Source organism: Festucalex cinctus, chromosome 20, assembly GCF_051991245.1.
Source record: "Festucalex cinctus isolate MCC-2025b chromosome 20, RoL_Fcin_1.0, whole genome shotgun sequence".
Lineage (NCBI taxonomy): Eukaryota > Metazoa > Chordata > Actinopteri > Syngnathiformes > Syngnathidae > Festucalex > Festucalex cinctus.
Genome location: NC_135430.1, coordinates 21,022,175 through 21,048,244, shown reverse-complemented (window position 1 = coordinate 21,048,244; position 26,070 = coordinate 21,022,175). Strand labels below are relative to the sequence as shown.

Genomic DNA, 26,070 nt, shown 5'->3' with positions numbered 1-26,070 from the left:
ATTGGGAGACAAAGCAGGTCCTCAGACGCTTATGTAACCACACGCGCACGCGCACACACATTGCATTTTGTAATTTCTAGTTGTGTAACAAAACCCCTGGAGATTGCACATCTGGTCTTCATTTATGCTCTCTTACATGAACACACCTCACAATTGTGCATTAACGGAAAATAGGTATGATGATGATGATGATGATGATGATGATGATGATGCTGGCGGCTCAGTCAAGCAACATAAAGACCCTTTACAATGGTATGTTTTTTTTAATCTGCTTTTATTCATTGTAATTTTCTCTGTATTGATTTGAAGTTGAGAGAAGCTTGTGGACTACGATTGGTTGCGCTGCCGGTTGCAAGTTCTGCTGGTTCAGCATGTGGGGACGCAGTCTGCAAGAGAAAGAGAGACGGGTTCAATTCCGTTGTGTGCTGATAAGTTCATCAGCGGCTCTTGAATAACTTGTTGACTCGATTGATTGTTTGTTACACAAGTGCAAGCCAGCACATGTCAGAAAAACGTTTTGAAAGTGTTTTGGGGAGGGAGGGGGCGGGGCGGTCAACAGGACAGGACAGTGATCTGTCAATCACTCTGGTTATGATATAACTACTCATTTTAACACTTATATATGATTTGTACATAACTTTTTTATTGTTATTCTGTCTGTGGATGCATGATGACATTTTTAAAATGATATTGTGCTATAGGAGAAAAAAAAAATTAAATTGTCTTTTTAGTCTGTCTCCCGCAAAACATTGAATTACACTTTTATTTTTTATTTTATTATTTTTTTAAATCCAGACTAAATACATTGGTGTTAAATTCCCTGTTCATCTTCTCAAAAATGCATCATGAAGTGAAAATACACCTTTGCTAAAATAAGCAAATCTAATAAGCCTCAAATGCCAACTTACCAATTTTGTGATCTTGATCCACATCGCCACAGTGACCTAAAAAAAATAAAAAAAATAAAAAGTAATTTTCATCATCTTAAATGGTAGCCGCCGCATCAATTACATGTTTTTTTGGTGTGCTTTGCGGGACTGGACTGGCCGCCTGACATACTTGGCCAGCATCTGTTGGTATTTAATTGTTTTTTTCCCCTCAGTTTTACTCTAAAGAATTTAGAGGGAGCAAGCCATTAATCCATTAACAATATAGACGGCAAATTGACCCGATCCTCATCAGTTGCACAGCTTACACGGGAGCCCGGAATCACATCTGAATACAACTTTCAAAAGACTGTTTCATTTTTGCAGCCAATGTCAATTTCATCCATTATTTTCACACCATAGCACGAAAACAATATGGCGGAACGCAATTTACCATCCACAGTTAAGGTTTCATGAAATAAAATGCACACGTATACAGAACGTGGCGCGACACATTCATAACATGTCTAATTAAAAAAACAGTATTGAAAATTGTGAAGAATTGAGATATTTTTGTGTCACTGTGCTTTTTAGATATAACTGCAATTAGGGCTGCACGATATTGAAAAAACATGCGATATGCGATATAATTGCTGAATATAGCGATATCGATATTATTGCGACATTTAACATGTACCTAAAGAAATTTCATTTATATTACCTAATGAAAGAAAAACATTTTTCATGTAGCAAAATAAGCAACCGTCATGTAATCTTAGTTAATTAATTGTAATTATGTCTTGATAATTTTCAACTATTGAATGGCGATGCACATTTTAGTTAGCATCTGACTGGTCAAATTCATATAAAAAGCATAAAATTCCATATAAAACTTATTGCATGCCTTTGCGATATGCATATTGCAAGGGCCAATATCGCGATATCGATATTTTTTTCGATATATTGTGCAGCCCTGATTGGAATGAATGAACCATTAATCGCAGTATCCAAAACGGCCCTGATTGGTTGTTAGCTAGCAAACACTGAATATATGTACACGAAATAGCAAAGCAATGCAAATAAAACGTATTATATCATTAATTGAGTGAAATGTTGCTTTTTTTACTTTGACTTGATCTTGCTTGTGTTTCGCAACGTTCTGGATATGTGAAGCATGTTATTCCATGAAACCCTGACAACGACTTCGCAGTTAAAAAAAAAAAAAAAAAAAAAAAGAGGGTTGAAGAGGGTTACACCTTTGATATTGCAATATAATATCCATTTATTTATCAGAAGCGAATGTTATTTCATTTGAATTGCATGGGTCGGTACGTACTGTAGGTTGGGAAGGGGAAGAGGTATGCCAGTCCCATAGCTTGTTTTTCAGCAAGTTGTTCAAACTTGGTCAACAGTGGCTCTGATAGATTGCCCACTGACCTGCCTGAATATAAGACACACACAAAAAAAAAAAACAGCATAAGAGGGAAAATGACACCAAAGCATTCGCAACAACTTATTGTCTTTTCGTTTGAAGTCAGGTGGTGGCGCTCACCATAGAGTTTCATGGTGATCTTGCCTTGTTTCTGATAATACATGATGGCATATGAGCTGTAGTCTGTCTCTCCGATCACAATGTCAGTGTTCAGCTCAGGTCGAGGCCCTAAGTAGAAGTGATCATTTTTGATCCAAGATATTTTACGAACAAATCACTTTAAAAACAGGTAACAGAAGAGAAACCTGGAAGTGTCAACCGTCCCGGTGTGGCGGTTAAATGGTACATCTGCAATATCTCCCAACATTGATAATTACTGGAAAAAGGACAAAGGTAGTTTTGGTCTGACAAGGGTGACTTTTGTTTTTTGATAGCTTGACTCACAGCACAGCTGAGAAATGTTTATCGCTCAGCAGTACTTTGTTGTATGACATGTTTAAAAAAAAGAGCATTTGTCTGGGAAATGATGTCAAGAGCTTGTTTATTTCTCTGACTGTACTTACTGACGGGTCTTGGTGCTAACCAGTAGTGATTGGTCGGAAGTGGTGGGTAACGTGAGGGTCATGACTGTAGGTTCCACTTTGGTGCCATGATTGATTAAAAAGGAGCATTTGGAGGCAGTATTGAGCAAGTACCATGTCCCTGTCATCTGAAACACAAAAAGCAAAACAAACGCACAAAAAAAATATATATATATAACAAAAAAAATCATTTATTGTTTTTTTGGTTGATTATTTTTGTTTCTTGTTCTTCGTTTATTGCTTTTTGTTTATATGTTTTTTGTTTATTTCTTTATTATATTTTTTCATTAATTATGACTTTTTAATTTATTCTACATCTTAACTCCTTCACTCCCAGCCATTTTCACTTCATTTCACTCCCGACTGTTTTACTCAATTTTGAGTGATTTTGCAAGGCCCACAGAATATATTGAGTTCTATTGCTACAAAAACATGGAACCTACCAAAAGAAAGATTAATCTCTTCTTTCATCAGAAAAAAAAATTCCAGCACACCTGGATTGCAGGTGGGACAAATGAACTTAGATGCTAAGTATTGAAAGACCACATCAAAAATTATTTTGTGGCAGCTACCCCTCACTCCCAGTATTTTTTCTCACGCACATGCTGTGATTGATGTGTTGAAAACAAAATTCCCCGTGCACCCTATTGACACGTTACACAAGCTTGTTCTTTTTTTTTGCCAGACCCCGTGTTGACCCTTGACGAAGCAAAGTGCACATTTGAGACTCTGGCTTCTTTCAAAGTTGTTTTTACAACACTCCAGTTGAGGTTTAGCAGCTGCCCAAGATCTTGAATGTTGGTCTTAGGCGCAGGATTAAACTGATATACTGAGACATTTCAACGTAGCGGGAAAGATTATCGATAAAAGGTCAATTAGCAATATTTTCCAAACTAGCATTTCACCAGTACCATACCTGTTGTATGTTTATATTCGTCTGAGGTGGTGTAAGATCTATCGGGTCGACCTTTGGCTTCTTGCGAGGTCGTCTTTTTGGTCTGGGTCGACTCTTTGCACCACCTACAGCCTCGGTAGCCCCCCAGAGACACACAAACATCAACACTGCCACAGTTATCATACACCTCCATACTCCTGCCATTCCCTTTTTTGTTTTCTTTGTTTTTTTAAATGTCCTTTTGTGTCCTCTTCCTTGGTCTTCCCAGTGTGGAGTGTCCACACTCAGACGCTCAAAACGAATGCAATAGTTCAAGCAAGAGACAAACAGTGGGCAAAAGCGGTTAAATATTAACTGGGATGGGCTTCTGTTATGCAGGATTCTTGACACAATGCAGCAGCATTAATCCAAACCTAACCTGATTTGTTATCACTTTCAAGAAGAATCTAGAAAAAAAGAGAGCAATATCTGATTTTTTTTTTAATATAAAGCATTGGTGAAGTTCACACAAATGAGGTAAATATCACAAAAACAAAAGGGTGGACAAAATTTATTTCGCAATCAGGTCCAACAGTATTTTTCTTTCATTCCAAGTACACAAACAAATGACCAATTTCACCAATGCGAGCGTCCATATGATAAAACGATGACATTGTTGTCAAATAAGCGCATGAGTACAATTCATTGAGATAAACAAAACAATGACATGCAAGTCCAGATGATGTTTCAGTTTTCCTCATTCTCGCCAGTTTTGTTGTTGTTGTCTCTCGGCTTAAAATTGAGCGCCGCGCTGTTGATACAGAACCGCTGACCCGTCGGGTCTGGTCCGTCCTCAAATAGGTGACCCAAGTGGGCATCACACTGTGTGGGGGGGAAACACAACATATGTTCGAAACCGCGTGTGCCGCGCATAAAACGAGCCGGAGGAAAGCAAAACTGACGTTTTTACAAATGACCTCGACGCTAGCACTTCCCAGGCTGTTGTCAGGGCGACGAATGATGGAGGTGTGGCTCTCATCTCGCTCCCACGTGCCGTGAGCCTCCTTGAAAGCCGGCCAGCCTGTGCCAGAGTCGTACTTAGCCTCGGAGCTATCAAGACAGTTGCAAACCATATTCAGAAATATAATCCTTTGCATGGAGAATTAAAAAAATAAAATAAAAATACTGTAAAATGCACAAAATAGTATTAAACTGATATTACATGCAGTGTGTGGACATCTTCATACAACTAAGTCTGTATTTGCTGATTGAGTCCTGCCTGAGACTCGTTTTGAAATCATTACATTTGTGTTTTGTCTTTTCCAACTAATTCTATAGTCTACAAAGTGTGGACAAGTTAATGAGGGACTCCGCGTCTATTATGTTATCCTAATTAAGCAACCAAGTTTACCTGAAGAGTGGAGAATCACAGCAGACGCAGTGGTACATCCCCGTTTCATTGTGGTTCAGGTAGATCCCACTAAAGGGCTGAAAGCAAACCCCAAAACAAAAAACAAAGATGAAATCAGAACAACTGAGAATATTTTCCAAATTACACATTTTTATAGTAATTGTTGTATTTGTAATGGTTAATGGGTGTCTTGTAATAAGTAAGGATGGGCAGGTACTGATACCAGGTATTGGTATTGGGCCAAAACCCTGCCTTATTTCAAAGTATCAGTACTCAAGATGGCGCCCTCTTCTGGTCGTTTAACAATCAGGAACCAGAAATTAGAATATAAAATGGCCATTACTTTCATGCAACTTTAAGGAAAATGCTATATTTCGATATATACAGTAAGTCTTTCTTTGAAACTCGTATTGGCATCAGTCTGGGGGGGGAAAAAAGTGCTGTTGAACTTTTTATTGTGCAGTAATTCTGCACATGTGGTGCAACAATCATTCTATATAATAAAATGCTAAATAGTTGCTATGCTATTTTCAGTTAGTAAAATGCAACTTAAAAGTTCAACTTGAACTTGACAATGTAGTCGCACATAGATTGAAATGACGGCAAAATTCCACGTGGTAAACTTAGCTTGTTGTTGAGATAACTGAACCTGGCACAGGGCTTCCGTATAAGGAAGAACAAAGTCCAGATCCAACCGCTGATGTGTGAAATGTCACAGGTGACGAAAGGTGAAAATGATCTCACCATGTCATCATCCCCATTGTTTTTAATGTGTTAGGATATGTTTGTGTGTCAAAGGCAGGGGTCTGCAACCTGCGGCTCTGGAGCCACGTGGAGCTATTTAGTCGCACTCTTGGGACTCCCTGTGGATCTCTTTAAAAAAAAAAGGTAAAAATTCATAGTTTTTTACATATTTTTTTTTTTTTAGATAAAATGAATTAGTAATGAAAGTTAGATGAAAAAGTTTTTAAAGTGCCCAAAAAATGTCTAAAACATGACCATGAAAAGCAGAAAATTACCATGAAATGTCCATGTATGAAGTTGCCAAAAATGTCACAGTTGATTAAAAAAGGCTGAAAAGAAAACATTCAAAAACTACCCATAAAATGTCCAAAAACAAAACAAATCCAAAAATGTCAGAAAATTGATAGCAAAAAGGCAGAAAAATGTCACAAAAAAATGTACAAAAAAGGGAAGAGGCATAAAATTGACCAAAAAATGTCAGAAATTTGACAGAAAGGTAGAAAAGTCTATTAAAAAAAAAAGTATGAAAAATGAAGGACAAATTACAACAAAAAACAAACCCTAAAAACAGAAGACAAAAGGTAGAAGAAATGAGTCTCTATGTATTGGGTGCTGCATATTTTTGTGCTATGGGGCAACTCTAATTAGCTCTTGGGCCCTTCAAGTACATTCGACTAACACTAACACACGGTTCCCATATCTTCAAATGTTTTGTGGCTCCAGACACATTTTTTTGTACTCTTTATTTGGCCTAAAATGACTCTTTGGGCAGGAAAGGTTGCTGACCCCTGGTCTAAGGGTTGGTTGTGTGTGTTACTCACCACCTCAGTCCCCCTTTCTCTTGTGACCACATATTGCTCGGGCGAGAGTTTCTTTTGCCAGTCTGTCGTCTCGTTATAGCGTGTGAGAGATTTCAAACCTGAAGAGAGTAACACAATTCAGGTTGATGTCAACTGCTACTTTGTTAAATCATTGCTATTACATTGATCATAAATAAGTTTACCGTTGTTGTTGTTTTTGGGCGGTTTTTTTTTTTTTTTAATTAATACCACAGAATTTGTTTCAAATTAAAATTCCAGACTTTTTTTATCGTTCAAAGTGAGCTCAATATAACACCTTTAATGTGATAATAGATCCAACGTACCTGGACTTGAGTGCAGCGGGCGCAAGAAGGCTGCGATGTTCCAAGGCAACGACGATAGTGCGGCTCGCGAGCACTTGGAAACGACAAAAATCCGAGTGACGAGCTGAGACATGCTTGCAGTTTGCAACCCTCAAAGCGTACAGGTTCCGGTGAGTCTTGATACCGCCGAAAGTCAGCACTTGTCCTGCCCTGGCCGCTCCCACCTGTTAACTAGGTGACCCTTTCAAAAAGTCCTACTTTCTATAATCTAGGTCAAAGTGGATTGGGTTCATTCCTTTAATTGATGGCCAATGTGCAAAGCCCATGAGGATTATGGATGTGGTGAATAAGTGACAGAAGTTCTATTTATATTTTCCGTAGTAACATGTCCCTTTTTTTTTCTGCCAAATGATGGTACAGTATTCATATATGTATACTTAGTCACTATTTTAGTCACTACCTTCCTAATTTTGGACTCAAATGTGCTTCTGATTCAATTTCTCTCCCTACTATTTTGAATCCTGCAGTTGAGAAAGTATTGATGATGACATCTATCTCCCAGTCTCCAAATTCAACTATTTTGTCTGCACAAAATTGTTGCACAAATATGTACTGCGGGCAGTATTTTTATTTTACAGTTTATTGTGTAACTAAATTTGGCCCAGATTTCACAACACCTGAATTGAGGGTGTTTATCTACAAAAAAAAAAAAAAAAAAAAATTACACAATGATTTATTAAAAACACATCTGAAATAAAAAGTATTGGTCACTCACTGCTTGTTATTTTAAAAGCTAGATAGATAATTATCAATCATAACTTATTGTTAATGCACCTTATTTCTGTGTATTTTATAAATGTGCCATGCACGAGCTATAAAAAATAAATAAATATATATATACACATGGCATGGAGCTTACAGTTCCATTAAAAAAAAAAAAAAAAAGGCTAATGCATTACACTCTATATACTGTGATATCGATATGCAGCAGGTGTTCGCGTTCTCAAGAAGGTTCCGGGCCGGTGCATGAGGTCCACAATGTAGCGACGTGGCTTTGGGTCGCCCTTGCAAAGTAGTACTTCATTCCAAGCTCGATTGTAGTCGCCTCTCACCAGAGTACAACTCAGCCCGATGCTATCAGCCAAGTACTGTATCAAAAGGGGCACGTGTAATCGTGTTTAGGAGCATTAGAAACAGGATATTCAGTGAGTGCAGAGGTGTGTTTAACCTTGAAAAGAAGAGCCCTGTGACAGTAGAATCCCTTGTTGATCATGCCAATAGGGATCACATTACACTGCATTTTATACTTGAGCAGGCTGATGTGCAGCAGCCATCCAAAAGCGTGCAAATCTTCTTTCTCAATTGCTCCACCCATGGCGTTGCTTACTTGCCTGTTTGACATCCCACACATTCAAAACATTGCATTTACTAATATTACACTTGTGACCTATGGAAGGGGGTTGACTGTTGTTCTAACTAATGTATTTTATTTATTTATTTATTTATTTATTTATTTATTTATTTACTTTTGCGGGGGGTGGGGGTCTTTGTTTTTTGTGCATTTTTTTCCCTTTTACTGCACATTTTTTCTGACATAAAAATATTCAGGAAAACAGGAGGAAAAAAATACCCAGAAAAACCGAGAGAGAAAAAAAAAAACGGAAAAAAATATTCCCAAAAACAGAGCACCAGCTTCTGTTTTTTGGAGTACAGTATTTTTTTTTTATTTACTTTTTTTTTTTATGTTTCCCCCCTTCCCATTAATATTTTTTTCAGTTTTTCTGAGTAATTTTTCCTCCTCTTTTTTTAATGAAAGAAAAATACATTCGGAATAACAGAAAATTAAAAAAATAATAATAATGATTACCAGAAATTAGTCAGAAAAAAACAGGAAGGTTTGAACTTAGTTTGAAAAATTAAAATTAAAAACGGAACTAGTTCATTTAAAAATTTGTGAGCTGAACTTTGAACTCGTTCACATAGAAAATGAACTTTCTCAACACTGCCTGTACCTATAACTTGAATTTGAGGATTAAAAAAAAAACATATTTTATTTTTCAATAAAGGGTTGGGTGAATGTGTATCGGAAACTGTTGGGGTTCAGTACCTCCAATAAGGTTAAGTTACCTGGCCAAGGCAACATATTTTTCCTCTTCATCATTCAAAATGGCGACGGATTCTTTCACCTCTTTAACTAAAAACCTCAACGCGGCGTCATTCATCAGCTTCCAATATCTCTCGGTTTGTTGCCCACCCTCCGAACTCTTCGTATGTAGATACACTCTGGAGTTAAACAAATAGCATCTCGGTTTTTCAAGGCCCCACATGTGACATAATAGAGAAAAGTACACATACTCGATTGCCGCATTGGCAACGACGATGGGCGGGCTTTCGTTCACTGGCTCCATGAAAAGTTCCAGTAATGTCAAAACTTTCTCATCAAAACCCAACTGAAAGATACAGGTATTCATGTTCCAAAGTACTGTATAACATTGGGTTCCTTTTCCAAATTTAAAAGCCACAGAATAAACACAAGTCGGGCACGCACCTTCCCAGCGTCATAGAAGCCATCAGTGATGACATCGCTTGAGGCCAAATGGTCCGTCAAGCCATATTTGAGAGAGAGGCTGGATTCCATGAGACTGTTTAGGGCAAGCTCCCTGAACTTGCTGTTACTGTTGTCGGCTTGGTTCATTTCATGAAGCATCGCCAGGGCACTAAAAACACAAAAAACATATATGGTCGATTTTTTTGGTGCTTTGAATGTCTCAAATTGAACACTCATGAACAAGGCTGAATTTCTTTTCTTTATTTATCTTTTTAAAATAATTAATCACTTTGTCAATTACCCATCATAGTCAAGGGCTTCTCTGCTGACCTAAACACAATCAGAAACACTGACCTGACTACATATACAACATACGATCTTACGTATTACCATAAAATCCGTAAATAAAACACACCCGCAAAAATTACACTTAAAAAGCAGTTTTGTTTTTGTTATTTATTTCAGTACTTATGTATAATACTTCCCCCCAGTGTGCTGGTATCCTTACAGTGGACAATATGAATCAATAAAGATTCAAAACATGCCAATAAATGGTAAATGTTTGCTTTAAATCCACGTTTAAAACTATGCTCTTTCAAAGTCTTTTTTTTAAATCATGTTTTCCAAAATCTTGTTGCTGTACTGTAAGCTCTTTTAGCAATTTTAGTAACCTATTTTGTTATTGTTTATTTACTTTCCTTTTAAATTTCTTTAACTCTAACTGCTTATTTCCATCCTGAGCATTTGGCAAAACACTCTGCAAAGATGTTTTTGTCATCTTATCAAATAAATAAGAATAAATCATTCTGATCTGCTCCAGATGATTTCTATAATTGCAGGGCGAAAGTGGTGATGTTAAGAGGTGGATTAAGTTGGCTAAGTCCCCACCAAAGGCAAGGTAGGAGTTGTTTGAGCGACTCACCCGAATTTGCACATCTCCACCGACGTGGGCTCATCTTTTGCACAAACGCTGATTGCCATGCATGTGGTGCGCAACACCTCCATGTTAGTGGAACGCAGCAAACCGACCAATGCAATAAGACCACCAGCGTTCTGCAGCTACGATGGAAAAGATTTACATGTTTAGATCAGTGGTTCTTAACTTGGGTTCGATTGAACCCCAGAGGGTAGAATGATTCATGTTGTTGTTATGATGGTATGTCATGTGATTTCTTTAATCCCTTCATACTAACTATGTTGAGCGAAAATAAAACAAAAGTGAATTCACATGTATAATAGAGCGTATGGTGTTCCACAGGGTTCAATACTGGGGCCTCCATAAAATATAAGAACATTAGATGCTTCTTCTTCAACTCGATTTGGACTGATGTTGTAAGGCCCACAGAATATTGTGTTCTATTGCGATTAAAAACATGGAACCTCCCAAAAGAAAGATTCTTTTATAAGTTAAAAAAAAAATGTTTGCATTTTGCAGCAACTAGCATTAGAATATAGCTAAGTTCCATCATTATTCAAAAACCTGTTGAAAAAAAGAGCTTTTTCACATGGCCCTGGTTGATCTCTTATACTCTGCTGCCACCTGTTGGCCTTTTTTTGTTGTCATAACTACCATTGCTTTAAGCGACCTCTTCAGGTCGGAAGCTGTATCAAAGCCTTCTGTGTGGTCTAGCATAGAAAGACATCAGAAAATATGTACAGTACATGATCATCATTAATACATTTGAATAGTGTTGAAAACTACTTGACTAAATACTGGTTAACTTCAAGTCAAGAATGGTTAAATGTTCAAATCCCCTCTCCGCCTAATAAAGGCTGTATCATGCAATCATTTTATAATTTGGGATGTTCACTGTGTATGGTGGCAGAAGTTATCTGATCCACAAAAACACTAACCTGTGCCCTGGCATCGGCATCAAGCACCAGTTCACAGACGCACAACGTAGCGTTGATGAGCACTTGTGAGTCTGTCGACCTTAAAGGCTCCACCAGTGCACGTACGACCCCGACAGATAACAATTCACATCGAATGGCTTCCTGGTCCGCGATGCTGTAAAGCATGGCTGTAGCATTGGCCACTATTCTGGGACAGCTGTCACACAGACGCTGCACCAGAATCCGATGTCCTCCTCCTTCACACATTGTCCTCAGGATGGCACGGAGATAAGCAAGCAACGATGAAAAACCTCGTCAACAAGCGTGTCAACTGTGAGTAAATTGTCACATTGTCTCTCTTACATCGTGTTTTCCTGGTGTTCAGCTGTCAGGTTGGCGAGGGCCTGAATTGCTTCCCTTCTCACGAGCAAATTCTCGCTGCTTATTAAACATATCAAAGCAGGGAAACCACCTGAATTTACAAAATGAGAAGAAAAAAAAAGAGAAAAAACATATATCCAGTTTATCAATTACAATGGGAATGTTAATATTAAATCTTTTGGTATAAATACCTAAATCTCTGAAGAGTTCTTTGCTGGATACGTAGGAGCTCATGTCGGCCATAGTTTGGCAAACAAATGTTTTCACGCAATCGTTGTCGCCAGAGAGAAGCTCGACCAGAATTTCCTCAACTTTGAAGTCGTGCAGAACTCTGTGACTGTCAGCTGTGCGCATGCAAAAAGAAAAAAGAACAAGACGATACAAATGTACTAACTTGTATACTGTATTGTTCTCTGCTTACAGTTCTGAGCAGCTCTGGAGATGCATTCAGCAGCACCGGCCTGGATTTCATCACTGTTGGATTTAACAGGAAGTAAGTCATGTTTCCCCGTTTCTGACAATTTAGGGGGAATAACAAGCTCCAGCAGTACAGTTAGTCCTCCTCCACTCTGGATCAGCTGGAAATTTTCACTATCACTCACACAATTGCCAAGAACCCGCAAAGCCTCAACATGGAGGTCATCGTACTCCTGAAAGAAAAAGCATTAAGAGCAAAATATATCAAGAAAATATCTTTGAAAAAATGTGAACAAAATACCAACCCCATTTTTGAGGATCTCAATGAGCTTCTCAAGTCCCAGATCTTTCCTTATCGTGCCGTGTGACTCTTTATCGGCCGTAACATACTGCCAAATCTTTAAAGTCAACTGCTGAATGACAGGATAGTCCGAAAAAAGCAGCTCCAGCATGAAAGGGATGCCGCCAAACTCGAGTAGTTGTGGGCAAAATTGGCTGTTCTTCATCGGCATAGCGGACCAGGGGGGGAAGAAATGAAAAGAACGTTGGCACAATTCAAATAATGCAGTTTCGTACAGCGGAACATACAAATTTGTGTGCCCAGTGTTTCCGAATTGGGACATATTCAACTTTCTTAGCTACATGTTCTCACCTCAACCAAGTTGAAGATAGTCTCCAAAGAGTTCTTCTGAACATCTGGTGATAGACTGGAAAGTAGCTTGATTAATACTGGCAGACCTTTGTTGTCAAAGATCTGAAGCTTACAGCTGGGCGCCAGGGACAGATAGGATAGGCACAGAGTTCCGTACTCTTGAAGAACCAAATCTGTTCAGCGCAAATAAACAAGCATAGTGAATTTAAGAACAAATAACCATAATAGACTATTTCGCAAACTAACCATCAATGGAGAGTTTTTCAATAATCGTTGGGATTATATCCATTTGTTGCACAGCGTTCCTTACAGCACCTTTGAGGAGACAACACAAAATGAACTTGTTAATTCATTCAGCAAGCCAATCAACAAGCGACTTCATCCATAATTAAACAAAACAGAAGTTCTGTAACCGGACAACTGTTGATCGTCAACACACCAAAAATAAAAATGAAAAAACAAAAGCTACTAGTCGTATTTAAATGTGCATTAAAGATAGTGCAGATGCTGTTTGAACATACTGTGGGAAGCCATGGTGCCCAAAACCATAAATGCATTTCGCCTGACCAGCTCATTCGTGTGTGTGATGAGTAGGATGAGAGGCTGCAGCACTCCAAGTTCCATCAGTTGAACCTTGTTCGCATCTGACAGCAGGGGGAGACAAAAGACAGGCAAAATTAAGGACCACGTTCTTGTACTGTCCTGTAACGACAGTGAACGAAATCAAAACAAATCGTGTCCTGCACCTTCCGCTGCAGATTCGAAGATTGCTTCACATGCCACGACAACAACGTCGTCTTCTGGGGAGCTCAGCAGAAGCACGGCGGTTTCTGTTGTTTCCATTTTGACCACGACGTGAAGTGGTAATTCAAACTGTGAAATAATTATTGTATGCCAGAATAAATATGATGCGTATTTCGTTTCTTTTTTTTAATCGATGTAAACATGGATCTCACCGCGTCCTTGCAGGGAGTTGAACACTTTGACTTTTTTTCCTTCTTATCTTTCTTCTCCATTGCGAAGGTCGTTGTACAGCAGTTACCAACTGATGAATATAGTTTGCGCCTGAGAGTACACAAAACTGTTAGAGTTTGGTGGAATTTTTGTTCTTTTTGCATATATAAACATCTATAAACAAAAGAGGAATTAAAAACACGACAGTGTGGTTTTCCAAGCTTCGGCAAATCATGGAGCACACGACGACGACATTCTTTTACTAATTAAGAGTTATCAACGGCTAAAGCATGACTACAGTTAACGTGACGAATGTGATGTCATCACGTAACTGAGACAAATTTTCTAATGACCTCTTGTAAAAAAAATAAAATAAAAAAAATTTAAAAAAAAAACGTACTTTGTCCGTTTATTGGAACTTACCCGTCCTTGTTCTAAATAGCAAAATAATAATAAGAGCAGTTTTTAAATTGCTGAGTCAATAACTTCACACACTTGTTTAAAAATCCTGAACACAGATTACAATATATTCCTGGACCTGCAGCCAAAAAATAACTCTAACATTGGTTTCCCCGGGCAACCGGCTACAGCAGGGACCGTCAACAAAGTACTGTAAAGGACCGAAAAGCATCAATAACAAAAAAATCTTTAATACTACTACTAATAATAATAAATCTCAAATGAACTGATTTTTATATAGTAATTTAACTACACCATCTGGTGCCTACAATAATAATAATAATAATAATAATAATAATAATAATAATAATAACAATAATAATAACTACATGTCTGAAGGTGCCAAACTACAGTAAATTGGGCCTTATAAGTTTAGTAATCGTTTTAATACATATCTTGTAACAGGACCAAAAAAAAAAAAAACATTTTTAACTCTGTGTCTATACTAAAAATTGATTGGTTAAAAAAAAAGAAAAAAGAAAAAACTACCAATCTATTAAGCTCATACTGGCTTAATTAACCAAGAGATTGGTCAGACATTAACTAGATTTGACCAATCTGTTTTTAGAGTCTAAATCAATTGCTTCCTTTGCTTATACAAAAGATTTCACGAAAATGTGTTAAATATGCACAATTTGGTTTTTGAGATATATTATTTTTACAATTGCAGTTTGTACCAAAAACATTCCAATTAAATGGAGGAATATCTTCTCATTTTGGAATTACAGTTGTACACAACCCATTCCATGACAAGTTTGGCTTCCACTGTTGAATTCCAAAACAAATGTCATCACAATTTGAAAAAAAGATCTTACAAATGTATGTTATTGATATAGTACGGTATATATAAAATCCACTTTGTTTTCTTGAATAAATTAGAAAGTGTTAAAAATGGCTTGCACTCTTTGACGATGCAATATGGTCCCCCTGAAAACTAGGATTGCACCCGACACAGCAATGTTGTGAATACTGTACTCAAACTCATAGGGGTGCACCGATCACAGATTTTTGCCAGTCCTGAGTGTTTTCATAATAAGCAGCATACACCTTCCATTCAAATCCTTTTTTTTATTATTGTAAAAGATTGAATACCTGCTTGTGAAACCATACAAAATGATTTAAACTGCACATAAATAAGATCTCTCAAATAAAAATGATAACTTTAGTCATCTCATCCGACGAGGACAGTCCCTGACTTTTTCAGACCTCTGAAGAGGGAGATGAGATCAAATCAGTTTTATTTTATGGGATGTTTTCACACGATGTTATCATTACACCGTACTGTACAAATACTGAAGAAATTAGCACTTGAATCAGTTCCTATAAGCTTTCATATTCAATAGCAGCAGTGCTGTCAGCCTCCAGCAAAGTTCCCGGCTGGTGCATGAGGTCCACAATGTAGCAAAATGGCTGTGATAAGTTTTCATTGCTACAGGAATCTGCCTTGTAGAGGACTACTTCATTCCAAGCTCGGTTGTAGTCACCTCTAACCAGAGTACACCTCAGGCCAATGCCATCAGCCAAGTACTGCATGAAAAAGGACAATAACACATTAATGACTTTGTATGAGTGTGGTGAGGCAGTAGGCATGAATTAGATTATGTAAAATAAGTGATCAATGGAAGTACCTTGAAAAGAAGCGCCCTGTGGCAGTGAAATCCTTTACTGATCATGCCAATAGGGATTATGTTACACTGCAGTTTACACCTGAGTTCATCCAGGTGTTGCACCCATGCAAATGTGTCCAGCTCTTCCTTTTCAATGGCTCCGCCCATGACTTCGGCAACAAACCTGACCAGAAATTTCATTCACATTAATCAAATATTTAGTGTTTGTTAAATCCCTGCGTTGCGTTGACTGCATGCTACTTTCTGTACATCGGCACAGGTGGAAATGTCTCCTTGTTGGTCATGTGCCAGTGGAAATAGTCACCTGGCTAAAGCAACATACTGTTCCTGTTCTTCATTCAAAGGCTCAATGGACTCTTTCACCTCTTTAACTAGAAGCGGTAATGCGATGTCATCCAGCACTTTTCGATTTCTCTCTTGACTACACTCTGACTGGGCGTCATCTTTCTGTTGCATTTCATCACTCATCCTAAGTCATAGAATGTAAACCACAGAACAGTTTTGTAGCACAAAATTCCAAATGTTTGAGACAAGCTGGAATGGATATGTATGATTGTGATTTGGGACTTATACTTGATTGCGTTGACAACAATGACAGGCCGTAGTTGGTTTAGTGGTTCCATGCATAGTTCTTCTAAGGTCAAAACCTTCTGACAAAAAACAACCTGATAGAGACATTATTGTGTTTGATATCATCACCAAGATTAAAATAATAATAGTAATTCTCATGCACATACCTTCCCAGCATCATAGAAGTTGTGCGTGATGACATCAGTAGTGGCCAAATAGCCGAGCAGACCATATTTGAGAGATACGTTGTATTTGAGCAGGCAGATCAAGGCAAATTCAGTGAACTTGCTCCTACGAGTTAACGACTGGGCGATTTCTTGAAGGATTTCCAAGGCTCTGAAACACACAATGACAGGCTCTTCAACTTTACAGTGCATCATTGACAAACACACAAGACTGTGTTACACTGCCCTCTACTGTTAGTTCTAAATTGTCAAAACAATACCAAAGGAATGACTTCCATTATTCTTTGATAGTAATTATTCTTCATAATTATTCATTGGAAGCAAACAACACATTTTCTCTGTTAAATAAAACCACAAAGGTAATGTATATTGTGTCAGTGCTAAATCAGTGTCTCACCCAAATTTACACATCTCCATAGCAGTGGGCTGATCCTTTGCACAAACGCTGATTGCCATACATGTGCAGCGCAACACCTCCATGTGACTGGAACGTAGCAAACTGACCAATGGTTCAAGACCATCAGCCTCTCGCAGCTATGTTGAAAGACATTTTGAGATTAGGTTCCTTATTTTATTGCCAAATGAACCATCAGTTATTAATTATTGTACACGTTGCTGCCCATGAAGCCGTAATCATGTTTTCAGAAACAATCCTATTCATTTGCATGATTACTTTTGTACCATTTTGACAAGGTGCAATTGCATTATAGGTCCCAATGACACAATTCATGCACCACGTTTGGCATAGCCAACATTTTATTGCAATTTAAAGAGGAAGTCAACCCATTTTTTTTTAAATATGTTCTACGGAGCCTCGCTAGACTAAACATATAACATTATTGTTGAGAAATGTTTAAGATTGACTTCCACTTTAAATGTTGCCCTCCTTGTCTTTAATCTCATCTTAAAAAGGCTGACAAAATATTAGGAACACCACTCAGTACGAAGCAGCATGTAGTTCAAGACCATGCGTAGATGATTGACAAAATACTATGATTGTGTGTTGCTATCTCTTGTGTCTTCTGTTTGTAGTGTAATATTGTATTGGCTCTCATTCAACTAACTTGTGTTCTGGCCTCTTCCTCAAATGCCAATTCGCAGATGCAGAGCAAGGCACTGATCAGGACCTGCGTGTCTTCGGATTTCAACGGCTCCACCAGTGCTGGCATGACTCCCTGTGACATCACTTCACACCGGATGGCTTCCTGTCCTGCCATCCTGCCAAGTAATGTTATAGAATTTGCCAGCACTTTAGGACACGTGTCTTCTAGCCTCTGCACAAGTGCCTCAGGTCCTCCCGCATTAAATACTTCCCTGGTGGTGCCATAGCAATATAAAGGAAAAACTCTGATTAATGCACATATGATGTTCATCCTTATATTTTCATTTTGTGTGAGACTGCCTAAATGAAATGAATTTGGAGGAAGCTAATGAACCAAAGAGCAAGACAAGAAGTGGGCACAATGTGACAAATATCTTTAATCTGTAGTCTTTGCAAAGTAAACAATCTGTTAAATTACAGACCTGTGAAATGATTTAAATTCAACGGTCAACCACAAATAAAGTCATCTATGAGCATTTCTATTTGTAAATACAGTAGAAGGTAGGTGAATACGTACTTCATTTTGTCTCACTTCACCGAGTAAATAAATGTTACATTATCAGGACTATTGGTTATATTCATAGAATTGCATGTTAACTGATGTGTAAATTCTATGCAAGAATAGGGTGGGGATAGTCATCTTGTCTAGCTCTTACATAGCATTGAACTGGTTTCCAGATGTGAGGTTGGCCAGGCCCTGGGCAGCATGCTCTATGGTCACTGGACACTTGCTCTTCAGTAACCGAACCACAACAGGGATGCCACCTGAACCAAAGAAATGAGTCAAACGTGCACTTGAGGATGTCAGTGGTCAATTTGGTGTCAATACCTAAATCTCTGAAGAGCTCTTTGCTGGGCAGGAAGGAGCTCAAGAAGGCAAAGGCTTGGCAACTATAAGCTTTCACACTATCACTGCCCAGCGTTAGAAGGTCTACCAGGATCTTTTCAATCCTCTGCTCGTGCAGAAATGCGTGAATGGCAGCTGTACAAATACAGTGACACATGAAAAGACAGACATGCGGAACTCCAACACAGAGTGCACAGAAGTAGGCCTACAGTTCATCTTTTTAACTCATTTACTGCCAGCCCAGTTAAAATGCAACGTTGACGTCAATAACCGTCAATGGCAGTGAATGAGGTAAACACATGCAGAGGTGGCAACTCCAGGTCCAGGAAGTAAAAATCCTGCCACAGTTTGGCTTTAGCCACAGGTGCTTGCTAGCTAGCTAGGTCCCGAGATAGGTCCCTGCTAGGGCCCTCGCTAGCTAGAACCTGGGGTTAAAGCCAAACTGTGGCAGGGATTTAGCTAGCTAGCTAGGTCCCTAACTAGCTCCTGTGATGCTCGCTTACCTGCTAGGGAGCTAGCTAGCTAGCATCAATGGCTAAAGCCAAACTGTGGCAGGGTTTTTACTTTCCGGATCTGGATTTGCCACATCTGAAAACGACTTCAATATTGAACAGTATTTTTTCTTGTGTCCTTACGATTTGTAGTCGCACTCGCGATGCACTTAACAACAATGGCCTGGATTTCTACAGTGCCGTTTTTCAGCAAAGCAGCTGCCTGGCTTTCAGTCCATTTATAGTTGAGAAGAAGCTCTATCATCATAGCAAGGCCTCCTCCGTTCTGTATTGCCCGGAAACTCTTGAAGTCACTCATACAATTGGCAAGAACCAGGAAGGAATCGACATGTAGGTCTACTGCATCCTGTAAGATGTAGAAATACACCCAAAATTAAGTGCTGATTTATAAAGAAATGATATGACAAAAGGATCGGGACACCAAGCCTGTAGACTTCCATAAGTTATGACATTAACGATAAATGTTGTCCTTTTCAACCGGTTTTATCTTCTGGATAAATTTTCAACCATATTTTCGTGTGTCTCTAACCAACCTGTTTTAACTGTCAGAAATTTCTCAAAGAAAGGTCAAGAATGGAAATTTTGTTGGATCTACATAAGGAGGCCAACCAGTTCCTGATTAATTGATCAACAGTATCTCACACTGTACACAAACGTCACTCACCAACCTTATTATTGAGGATCTCGATGAGCTCATCAAACACCCGTTCCTCCCTGAAGGTGCTTTGTGACTCTTCACAAACAGCGATCGCCTGCAGTGTTTTTAAAGCCAGCAGCTGAATGACACTGAAGGTGGACTTCAGCAGCGTCAGTAGGTGATGTATTGCATTTAACTCGATGATAGCCGGGCAAACGTGGGCGTCCTTCATAGACATAGGAGCAATAGAACATTTAAAGCTGTACAATTTGTGCTTCGTTTTTTTTTTTTTTTTTTTTTTAGATACAATCCATGATTCCTTTTGTTTCGATTTGAATCACCTGAACCAATTTGTGAATGGTATCCAGAGAGTTCTTTTGAACATCTGGGTCAGCACTCGTAAGGAGGTTAGTTAGTAGTGGCAGACCGTTATTTTCAATGATCTCCAGCTTACAGCAGGGCTCCGTGGACAGAGAAGACAGGCACAGAGTCCCAAATTCTTGGATAACAGGGTCTGATTGACAGAGCAAACATAACAGTAAAGAATACAAATCATATAAGTAAGGAAATATTGATTTATCATTGGAGCATTAAAACTTACCATCAAGTGATAGTTTGTCAACTATTGATGGAATAACGTCAATGTTTTGCAGCGCAATCTTGGCTATACCTTTAAGTGACAACACAACTGAAATTAAAGGTCTTTTCACACTGCACTTAGCACAGAAAACAGCATGGGGGAAAAAAAGATGAATCTGCAGTCCAAGTGTTCCAAACGATGGTACTAGTTCATGGCAAATATAGTAACGTAAGCCAACGAGTATCCTATGCTAACTACGGGAGATTTTATGTTGTTAATTATTCCACTCCCAGACGCCGTACACTAAGTCTGCAAGCTAGGAGGGACACTCTTCAAAACAGCAATTGATACAAAAGTACAAATAAATAAATAAATGACGTATGTAGTACAATGTTAATTATTGCCGTTCATATGGAGAAATTGCTCCCCCTTGTGGAGCTGCCCTCTAGACTGGTCTTACAATTCCTGTCACTCTTTCTGGTTTTTCGGGTCAAAGCTCAAGTTTGTTTGTTTTTTGTGCGTGGGTGTGCGTGTGTGTTATATGTTTCATTAATCTTAATTTATTATTTGCTTTTGTAGCAATCAGATTATATATCTATATTTTACAAAGTATAATAGGTAGGATATTTCTCATTGGTTTGGGTGTGTATGTGACTTGGAAAGGTTGGTTGAAAGTGGTGGAAATGTATGTTTTTAAAATAAAATAGAACGTAATTACATGGGCTTCATTTGTATCAGAAAGAGCGAACAAACCAGTCGGAAAGGACACCAAGCAACTCGTTATTCGGTTGCTTAGCAACCAGTCCCAAAGCTGGGCAAGCTTTCCACCGGCTACGTAGCGTTTACCCCGCTTTCGTTTGCATGAAATCCAAGTGCAGTGTGGAAGAGCTTTAAACTCATTTAAACCACATGAACGTGCGTGACGTGGGCCTACTGTTGGTGGACATGACGCCTATTCCAATCATGGCATTGCGTCTGATCTTGCTGTTAGTGTGATTGATGAGCTGACTGAGAAGACCCAAGGCCCCTTGCTCCGTCAGATAAGCTTTGTTGAAATCGCCTAATAGCGGGGAGACACGGGGCACAAAAGATTAGACAGACGGACAGACGGACGGACGGACGGACGATTTAATTTCCCCTCACCTTCCTCCGCAAAGGTGTAGATTGCTTCACATGCTTTAATTAAAATCTCCTCTTTGGGAGATCTGAGTAGAATGACTGCACTTGCGGGTGTTTTGAAAGTAACTTGACGTGCTTCGATCTGTGAGATGACCAGGAAGGTTGTTGGACACAGCTCAGCTTGATTGTAGCAACAACAACAAAAAAGTAGATGTGACTCACCGTGTTTAAAGACTCGCGACTTGTCGTCTCGCTTTTCTTATCTCTCCTCCTCATTCCGTCACCTGCAAAGGCACATAAGTTTAAGTAATTTCATACTTTTCATAGCACATTTACATGTTTGAATTTTAAATAATTGGTTTCAAACTGCCCCTTGCTTTAATTATCCACGTCGTGGACAAAACACGATCATGACAACAAAGTTAGTGTGACGTCACTGTAGGTTACCAGGGCAACGTTGCTAAAAGTTAAGAAAAATTAGCATGCGTGACGACACAAAATAAGTCATTAATCATTCGCTTTTCTAATTGAATAGATGTATTAATATTTACACGAAAAATAAATGTGTGTCTTTATTATATGCATCATATTGTAGAATGTAAAAAAGCATTATATCCTATTTATGGCAGAAAAACTTACACCCCAATAACCAGATTTATTTTACACAATATTTAAGAGAAAAAGTTGTTGACATAGTTTAGAGCAAATGTGGCCAAAGTACGGCCCATTCAACATTCCTCAACATTCCGTTCTTCAATCCGGCATAAGTTCTCAGGAATCTTCTTGTTGATTTAGCCGGGTTTTTTTTTTATTCGTTAATTAAAATATATGTGCCTACATCTGCAATAAATAATTGGTGAATAGTAATAAATAAAAATAATAATAATAAATTGGATACATGGGAAAGACTTGTTTTTTTATCTTCCTTGAAAATATATTTTACATACACATTTAACTTAATAAGCGCATTTATGGGCTAGCCCATTTTTCCGTTTTACAAATCTGTCTCAACTCCGCTGTAGTCAATCGGTTGGACCACTAGAGGGTCTATGTTCGCTACATTACAACACTCAGCTTCAAAAAATGTCCTAAATGTTGAAAATATTCCGTAGCTTCAATGCACAAAGGCCAAGACTTGAACGTAATTGACCAGTGTGGGTTTAAACGTATTGACAATTATGCACTTTGCCTGATTTAGCATTGTTTTACAAATTAATACATAATCAAGTAGGTCTATAATTGGCAGCAACAACAAAAAAATGAATGATGGATGATTGCCTATGTTTTACCTGCAGGCCACAAAAAATATCTTTAAGCACATTAACTATTTGGTGTGAGCATTCTGAACGACGTGTAAATGTAGTTGGAGCGGAATGCTGGGAAAAGTAGCCTGCTGCCCGGTGGCCAGGGGGGCTGCAGCGAATCAGGACGCAGCCCCTGCAAAGCCCAGGCTGCCGAGTGTCAACCCTCTGTCGAGCTGTCACTTGACAGCAGCAGCAGCAGCAGCAGCACACGCGAACGAGAGTGCCGCGCACGGATTTAATCACCTGTCGACTTTACGTTAAAGGAGTCGGCTAGGTTGCGTTTCAAACGGGGCGGCGAAATTAAAGGACAACAGCTTCGGCGTCTCCAAGGACGGGGCAAGAAAGCGTAGGACGAAGGTTTTCGCCGCAGTTCGCTACTCGGGCTGCTAATGCTAATCGCTAGCTAGCTAGCTAGCTAGCTTGCGGACTGATAGCAGGTGTTCGGCAGCCGGGTGGTGTACTTAGCTGGCGAGCGAAGGTCGGGTGAGCTAACCGTTAGATGGTGGGCAACAACATCCCTCGGACTGCTTTGGCATGATAAAATTGTCAATGGTCGTGGTTTTGTCAAGACAACGCGAACACGGCCCATGTCATTTTACGTAGTGTTGTTTTTTTTTTTTCTCCGCTTGACGCCTATATGAAGTGAACCTATATCGTTGCTAACTAGCATGCTACCGCTATGCTAATGCCAGCTCAGTGAGGCTTCACGTCGTCGCAGGACTGCGGAGTTCCACGGGCGAGCCGAAAGGGGGAAGAGACGTGCTCGATAATGCAGGCTGGGGGACTTTGTGGACTGTTAGGCGAAGGAGAACAATATTAGCTTCAACATTGCAACCCCCCGCCCCCATTTAGTCCTTGTTGAGATCGGGCCATATGGTTATAGCCAAGCCGTGGTGGATATTTGATGAAGAAAGGGATTAGGACATTTTGACCAGACAGCTGACTAAATGAATAGCACTGTTATCCACTGAGTTGTGAGGTGGTGGCCACTGTGCCAGAAAAAGGGAATCCATTCTGAAGATTAACCCGCGGACTGCAATATCCACAACCAGCTTGCAAAACCATGGCTTCGGCGGGGAGTATTGCTGCAGCCATTGCTAGCAAAACCAAGACCAAAAAAAAGCACTTCGTTGCCCAGAAAGTGAAGCTCTTCCGTGCCAGCGATCCGCAACTCAGCGTGGTTATGTGGGGAGTCAACCATTCGGTGAGTCTGACCATATTTTAAGACTAATTATACATATTTATGTCCTCCTCGCCATATGACGTATATAAATGGCTGCAGGTTTTCAACAGTTGAAAATTGCACAATTTCTATAAGGCATATTTTTAGTGCATGCAATCGATTGTGTGTTTTGAGCTGTTAATACTCGTGGTTTCCTGTTATGTACATGCAGGATAAGCTGCAGCGCTCGATGTCATGAGAGACAGTGCATCTTCCCATACTACAGATCTTATCTCTGCCCTTCCTTTTTGCATTGGGTAACTGTATGTGGTTTGCTCTTAGTGCAAATATAACAATTGAAAGGCAAATACAAAATGAATATTTAAAAAAAAAAAATGCATTTTTTTTCCATGTAAAGAAAATTCATTATTCACATGGTGTGGGAATAATGTGGCAAAAATATATGTGAGAGGGATGATGTAAAAATGTATAGTTAACTGATTGCATTATTTGGCGCACACTGAAACTAACACTGTTGAAGAAACGTTTGTTTGAATTACATCATTCAGCCGTTTTGCGGTAGGCGTTTCCTACTCACTCTTGCAAAAAAGTTCTCAGAATCTGTCAGACGAGTCCTCTTTGGGTCACCTAACAGATGTTTTCAATGAGAATTAGGTTTAGGCGCTGGTTTGGTCTTTCTGAAACTTTAATTTTCCTCTGATGGATGTGGACGTATACTTGGAGTTGGGCTAAATATTCAGGTCTCCTAAAAAAGCATGTGGGGAAGTTGTTTGATAAAACGATTGTTGAACATTTTGGCCAAAATCCTAAAACATCTGTTTGGTTAAAAAAAAAAAAAACACTGAACAGTGGCTGCATCCACTGTATATTTCTGCCAACCATATTGTGAAATCATGATGGATACTATCACCAAATCTGCACATCATGCTTTGGTTTTGTTTCATAGGGGAAGTGGTTAGCTTGCACTCTGAGAAAGATGGGCTCCACCTTGGTAAATCACTTGACATGTTTCTTTATATTTAACTGACACATTTTCTGTGTTTTCTGATGATTCAAAAAGAAGTAACAAATTTGATTTCTGGGCGAGGGAAGTGTCAATCCAAGAATATTTCTTTCTTAATTTTTTGATAAGCAGTTGGCTTTGGTAGAAGTATTCTAAAATTGAATAATGGAGAAAAAGTAAATGGACAATATAATGTCAAAATCATGAAATTAATCATCTTGGCTTCTTTTGATAGTGAAACATTTACTTTTTGACACACTTGTCTTATTAGTGGTTCGTTTGGCTTAGCATAAGCGTGTCATGATATTACATTTCTGGTTTTGCTTGTCTGGTGCAGGGGCCTCATCTAATTGAAACTGGTGCAACCAGCATTTGCCATAATGTTGTCATGCCAAAATTTAACTAGGTAGTAAGCATCCCTGCACAAACTATACTTTGTTTTGTTAATATGTTAATTGACTTAATGACACATTTCTGCCTGAGTATAAACGAACAAGAGCAATTACATTAGTATAGACTTTTTAGAGGTTAGGGGACAACACGTCAACTATTTTAAGTTAACAATTTTTTTTTATTCAGCTTACCGCTATCATCTTTCTGTCGGGCACCAAACAAAAATATTATAAAAACGTACAAATATTGAATAATGATCTTGACTCTTTTAGTTACAAATGTCTTTAACGCATTGTGAAGCTTGTTTAATGGAACACAAACCTGATAAATTTGCAGGGAGTTATGGCTTATTCTGTTGGATTAATGGCAAGAGTTAGATACATCGATTATATCTTTTGGAAGCCATATTTTGGTGTGGATCCCATTTAAGGTGCAGATCCAGGAGTGTATTTTACTATTTGCCCACTAACAATAAAATAGTTTATGACCTAACAACTAGAAATACGTTTTCACTTTCCAAGTTTGGCATTGATGGAGGTCTGTCTCTCTGCCTGAGAGTCACCCTAGTTTAGATCTTATCTTTGTTCATGCATAGCTGTCATAAATTATGAATCAACAGGCATAGTCGCAGTGCACCATAACTTTACCACCAAACAAACATACACAAGTGTTAAAATGTACATGTTCAAACTGTGACAAGTCTTCTAATTCATTTTTTTTTTCTTTTGTGTT

The 26,070-nt window shown here is 38.8% G+C and overlaps 5 protein-coding genes across 18 annotated transcripts in view; 1 reads left to right on the top strand and 4 right to left on the bottom strand.

The window, feature by feature from the left end:
- Positions 1 to 104: 104 nt before the first annotated feature.
- The window catches only part of pip4k2aa (phosphatidylinositol-5-phosphate 4-kinase, type II, alpha a), a 43,520-nt gene continuing 17,554 nt past the window's right edge, over positions 105 to 26,070 (top strand). For 3 of the 8 annotated variants that reach the window (XM_077508763.1, XM_077508761.1, XM_077508762.1), the window contains exon 1: positions 21,321 to 23,963. In XM_077508763.1, coding sequence (XP_077364889.1) covers positions 23,823 to 23,963 — 141 coding nt within the window. In that variant the 5' untranslated portion in view covers positions 21,321 to 23,822. Of the gene's footprint in view, positions 253 to 7,041; positions 11,746 to 12,216; positions 12,287 to 17,759; positions 17,884 to 21,320; positions 23,964 to 26,070 lie in introns of those variants that run through there. The other 5 variants (XM_077508766.1, XM_077508765.1, XM_077508767.1 and 2 more) reach the window with 5 other exon arrangements.
- Positions 229 to 4,114, bottom strand: c8g (complement component 8, gamma polypeptide). The gene is made up of 7 exons (XM_077508768.1): positions 3,796 to 4,114; positions 2,862 to 3,007; positions 2,604 to 2,674; positions 2,419 to 2,526; positions 2,203 to 2,307; positions 909 to 944; positions 229 to 386 (listed from the first exon to the last, which is right to left on the bottom strand). Exons 1-7 carry the CDS (start codon positions 3,976 to 3,978, stop codon positions 367 to 369), a joined length of 669 nt encoding a protein of 222 aa, XP_077364894.1. The 5' UTR covers positions 3,979 to 4,114; the 3' UTR covers positions 229 to 366.
- Positions 4,307 to 7,166, bottom strand: msrb2 (methionine sulfoxide reductase B2). Its single transcript, XM_077508770.1, has 5 exons — positions 7,053 to 7,166; positions 6,730 to 6,827; positions 5,165 to 5,241; positions 4,716 to 4,863; positions 4,307 to 4,635 (listed from the first exon to the last, which is right to left on the bottom strand). Exons 1-5 carry the CDS (start codon positions 7,162 to 7,164, stop codon positions 4,501 to 4,503), a joined length of 570 nt encoding a protein of 189 aa, XP_077364896.1. The 5' UTR covers positions 7,165 to 7,166; the 3' UTR covers positions 4,307 to 4,500.
- LOC144009184 (armadillo repeat-containing protein 3-like) lies at positions 7,989 to 14,505 on the bottom strand. Of its 4 annotated transcripts, none has more exons than XM_077508755.1 (16): positions 14,240 to 14,505; positions 13,819 to 13,927; positions 13,609 to 13,735; positions 13,384 to 13,506; positions 13,109 to 13,177; positions 12,863 to 13,035; positions 12,516 to 12,710; positions 12,215 to 12,443; positions 11,985 to 12,137; positions 11,776 to 11,884; positions 11,434 to 11,683; positions 10,502 to 10,638; positions 9,580 to 9,748; positions 9,159 to 9,481; positions 8,260 to 8,422; positions 7,989 to 8,179 (listed from the first exon to the last, which is right to left on the bottom strand). In XM_077508755.1, exons 2-16 carry the CDS (start codon positions 13,876 to 13,878, stop codon positions 7,994 to 7,996), a joined length of 2,466 nt encoding a protein of 821 aa, XP_077364881.1. In that variant the 5' UTR covers positions 13,879 to 13,927; positions 14,240 to 14,505; the 3' UTR covers positions 7,989 to 7,993. The 4 variants fall into 4 exon arrangements, with proteins under 4 accessions (XP_077364881.1, XP_077364880.1, XP_077364879.1 ...); XM_077508754.1 differs by lacking the exon at positions 14,240 to 14,505 and having other exon boundaries at positions 9,159 to 9,314; positions 9,387 to 9,481; positions 13,819 to 14,191; XM_077508753.1 differs by lacking the exon at positions 14,240 to 14,505 and having other exon boundaries at positions 13,819 to 14,191.
- On the bottom strand, positions 15,352 to 24,594 carry LOC144009186 (armadillo repeat-containing protein 3-like). 4 transcript variants are annotated; one of them, XM_077508759.1, is made up of 17 exons: positions 24,520 to 24,594; positions 21,678 to 21,739; positions 21,480 to 21,597; positions 21,271 to 21,396; positions 20,358 to 20,426; positions 20,098 to 20,270; positions 19,788 to 19,982; positions 19,243 to 19,465; positions 18,590 to 18,742; positions 18,417 to 18,525; positions 17,723 to 17,972; positions 17,056 to 17,192; positions 16,641 to 16,809; positions 16,477 to 16,568; positions 16,208 to 16,372; positions 15,904 to 16,066; positions 15,352 to 15,802 (listed from the first exon to the last, which is right to left on the bottom strand). In XM_077508759.1, exons 2-17 carry the CDS (start codon positions 21,729 to 21,731, stop codon positions 15,596 to 15,598), a joined length of 2,403 nt encoding a protein of 800 aa, XP_077364885.1. In that variant the 5' UTR covers positions 21,732 to 21,739; positions 24,520 to 24,594; the 3' UTR covers positions 15,352 to 15,595. The 4 variants fall into 4 exon arrangements, 3 of the variants coding, with proteins under 3 accessions (XP_077364885.1, XP_077364884.1, XP_077364883.1); XM_077508758.1 differs by lacking the exon at positions 24,520 to 24,594 and adding an exon at positions 22,745 to 23,681; XM_077508757.1 differs by lacking the exon at positions 24,520 to 24,594 and having other exon boundaries at positions 21,678 to 22,712.

Bases quoted from the DNA above. Each gene is read 5' to 3' on its own strand.
- LOC144009186 (XM_077508759.1), bottom strand. From the start codon at position 21,731: ATGAGGAGGAGAGATAAGAAAAGCGAGACGACAAGTCGCGAGTCTTTA. The intron at 21,397-21,479 runs GTGAGGGGAAAT...CCCCGCTATTAG, and splicing joins CTACACCTTTGCGGAGGAAG to GCGATTTCAACAAAGCTTAT. The intron at 16,373-16,476 runs GTATAAGTCCCA...TCTATGACTTAG, and splicing joins ATTGTTGTCAACGCAATCAA to GATGAGTGATGAAATGCAAC.
- LOC144009184 (XM_077508753.1), bottom strand. From the start codon at position 13,980: ATGCAAAAAGAACAAAAATTCCACCAAACTCTAACAGTTTTGTGTACT. The intron at 12,138-12,214 runs GTAAGCAGAGAA...GCATGCGCACAG, and splicing joins CTCCAGAGCTGCTCAGAACT to CTGACAGTCACAGAGTTCTG. The intron at 8,423-9,158 runs GTAACTTAACCT...GATGTCAAACAG, and splicing joins AAATATGTTGCCTTGGCCAG to GCAAGTAAGCAACGCCATGG.
- msrb2 (XM_077508770.1), bottom strand. From the start codon at position 7,164: ATGTCTCAGCTCGTCACTCGGATTTTTGTCGTTTCCAAGTGCTCGCGA. The intron at 5,242-6,729 runs GTGAGTAACACA...GTTTGCTTTCAG, and splicing joins GAGAAAGGGGGACTGAGGTG to CCCTTTAGTGGGATCTACCT. The intron at 4,636-4,715 runs GTCAGTTTTGCT...CCCCCCACACAG, and splicing joins TCGAGGTCATTTGTAAAAAC to TGTGATGCCCACTTGGGTCA.
- c8g (XM_077508768.1), bottom strand. From the start codon at position 3,978: ATGGCAGGAGTATGGAGGTGTATGATAACTGTGGCAGTGTTGATGTTT. The intron at 2,675-2,861 runs GTAAGTACAGTC...TCCTTTTTCCAG, and splicing joins GTTAGCACCAAGACCCGTCA to TAATTATCAATGTTGGGAGA. The intron at 2,527-2,603 runs GTTTCTCTTCTG...ACTTCTACTTAG, and splicing joins GGGACGGTTGACACTTCCAG to GGCCTCGACCTGAGCTGAAC.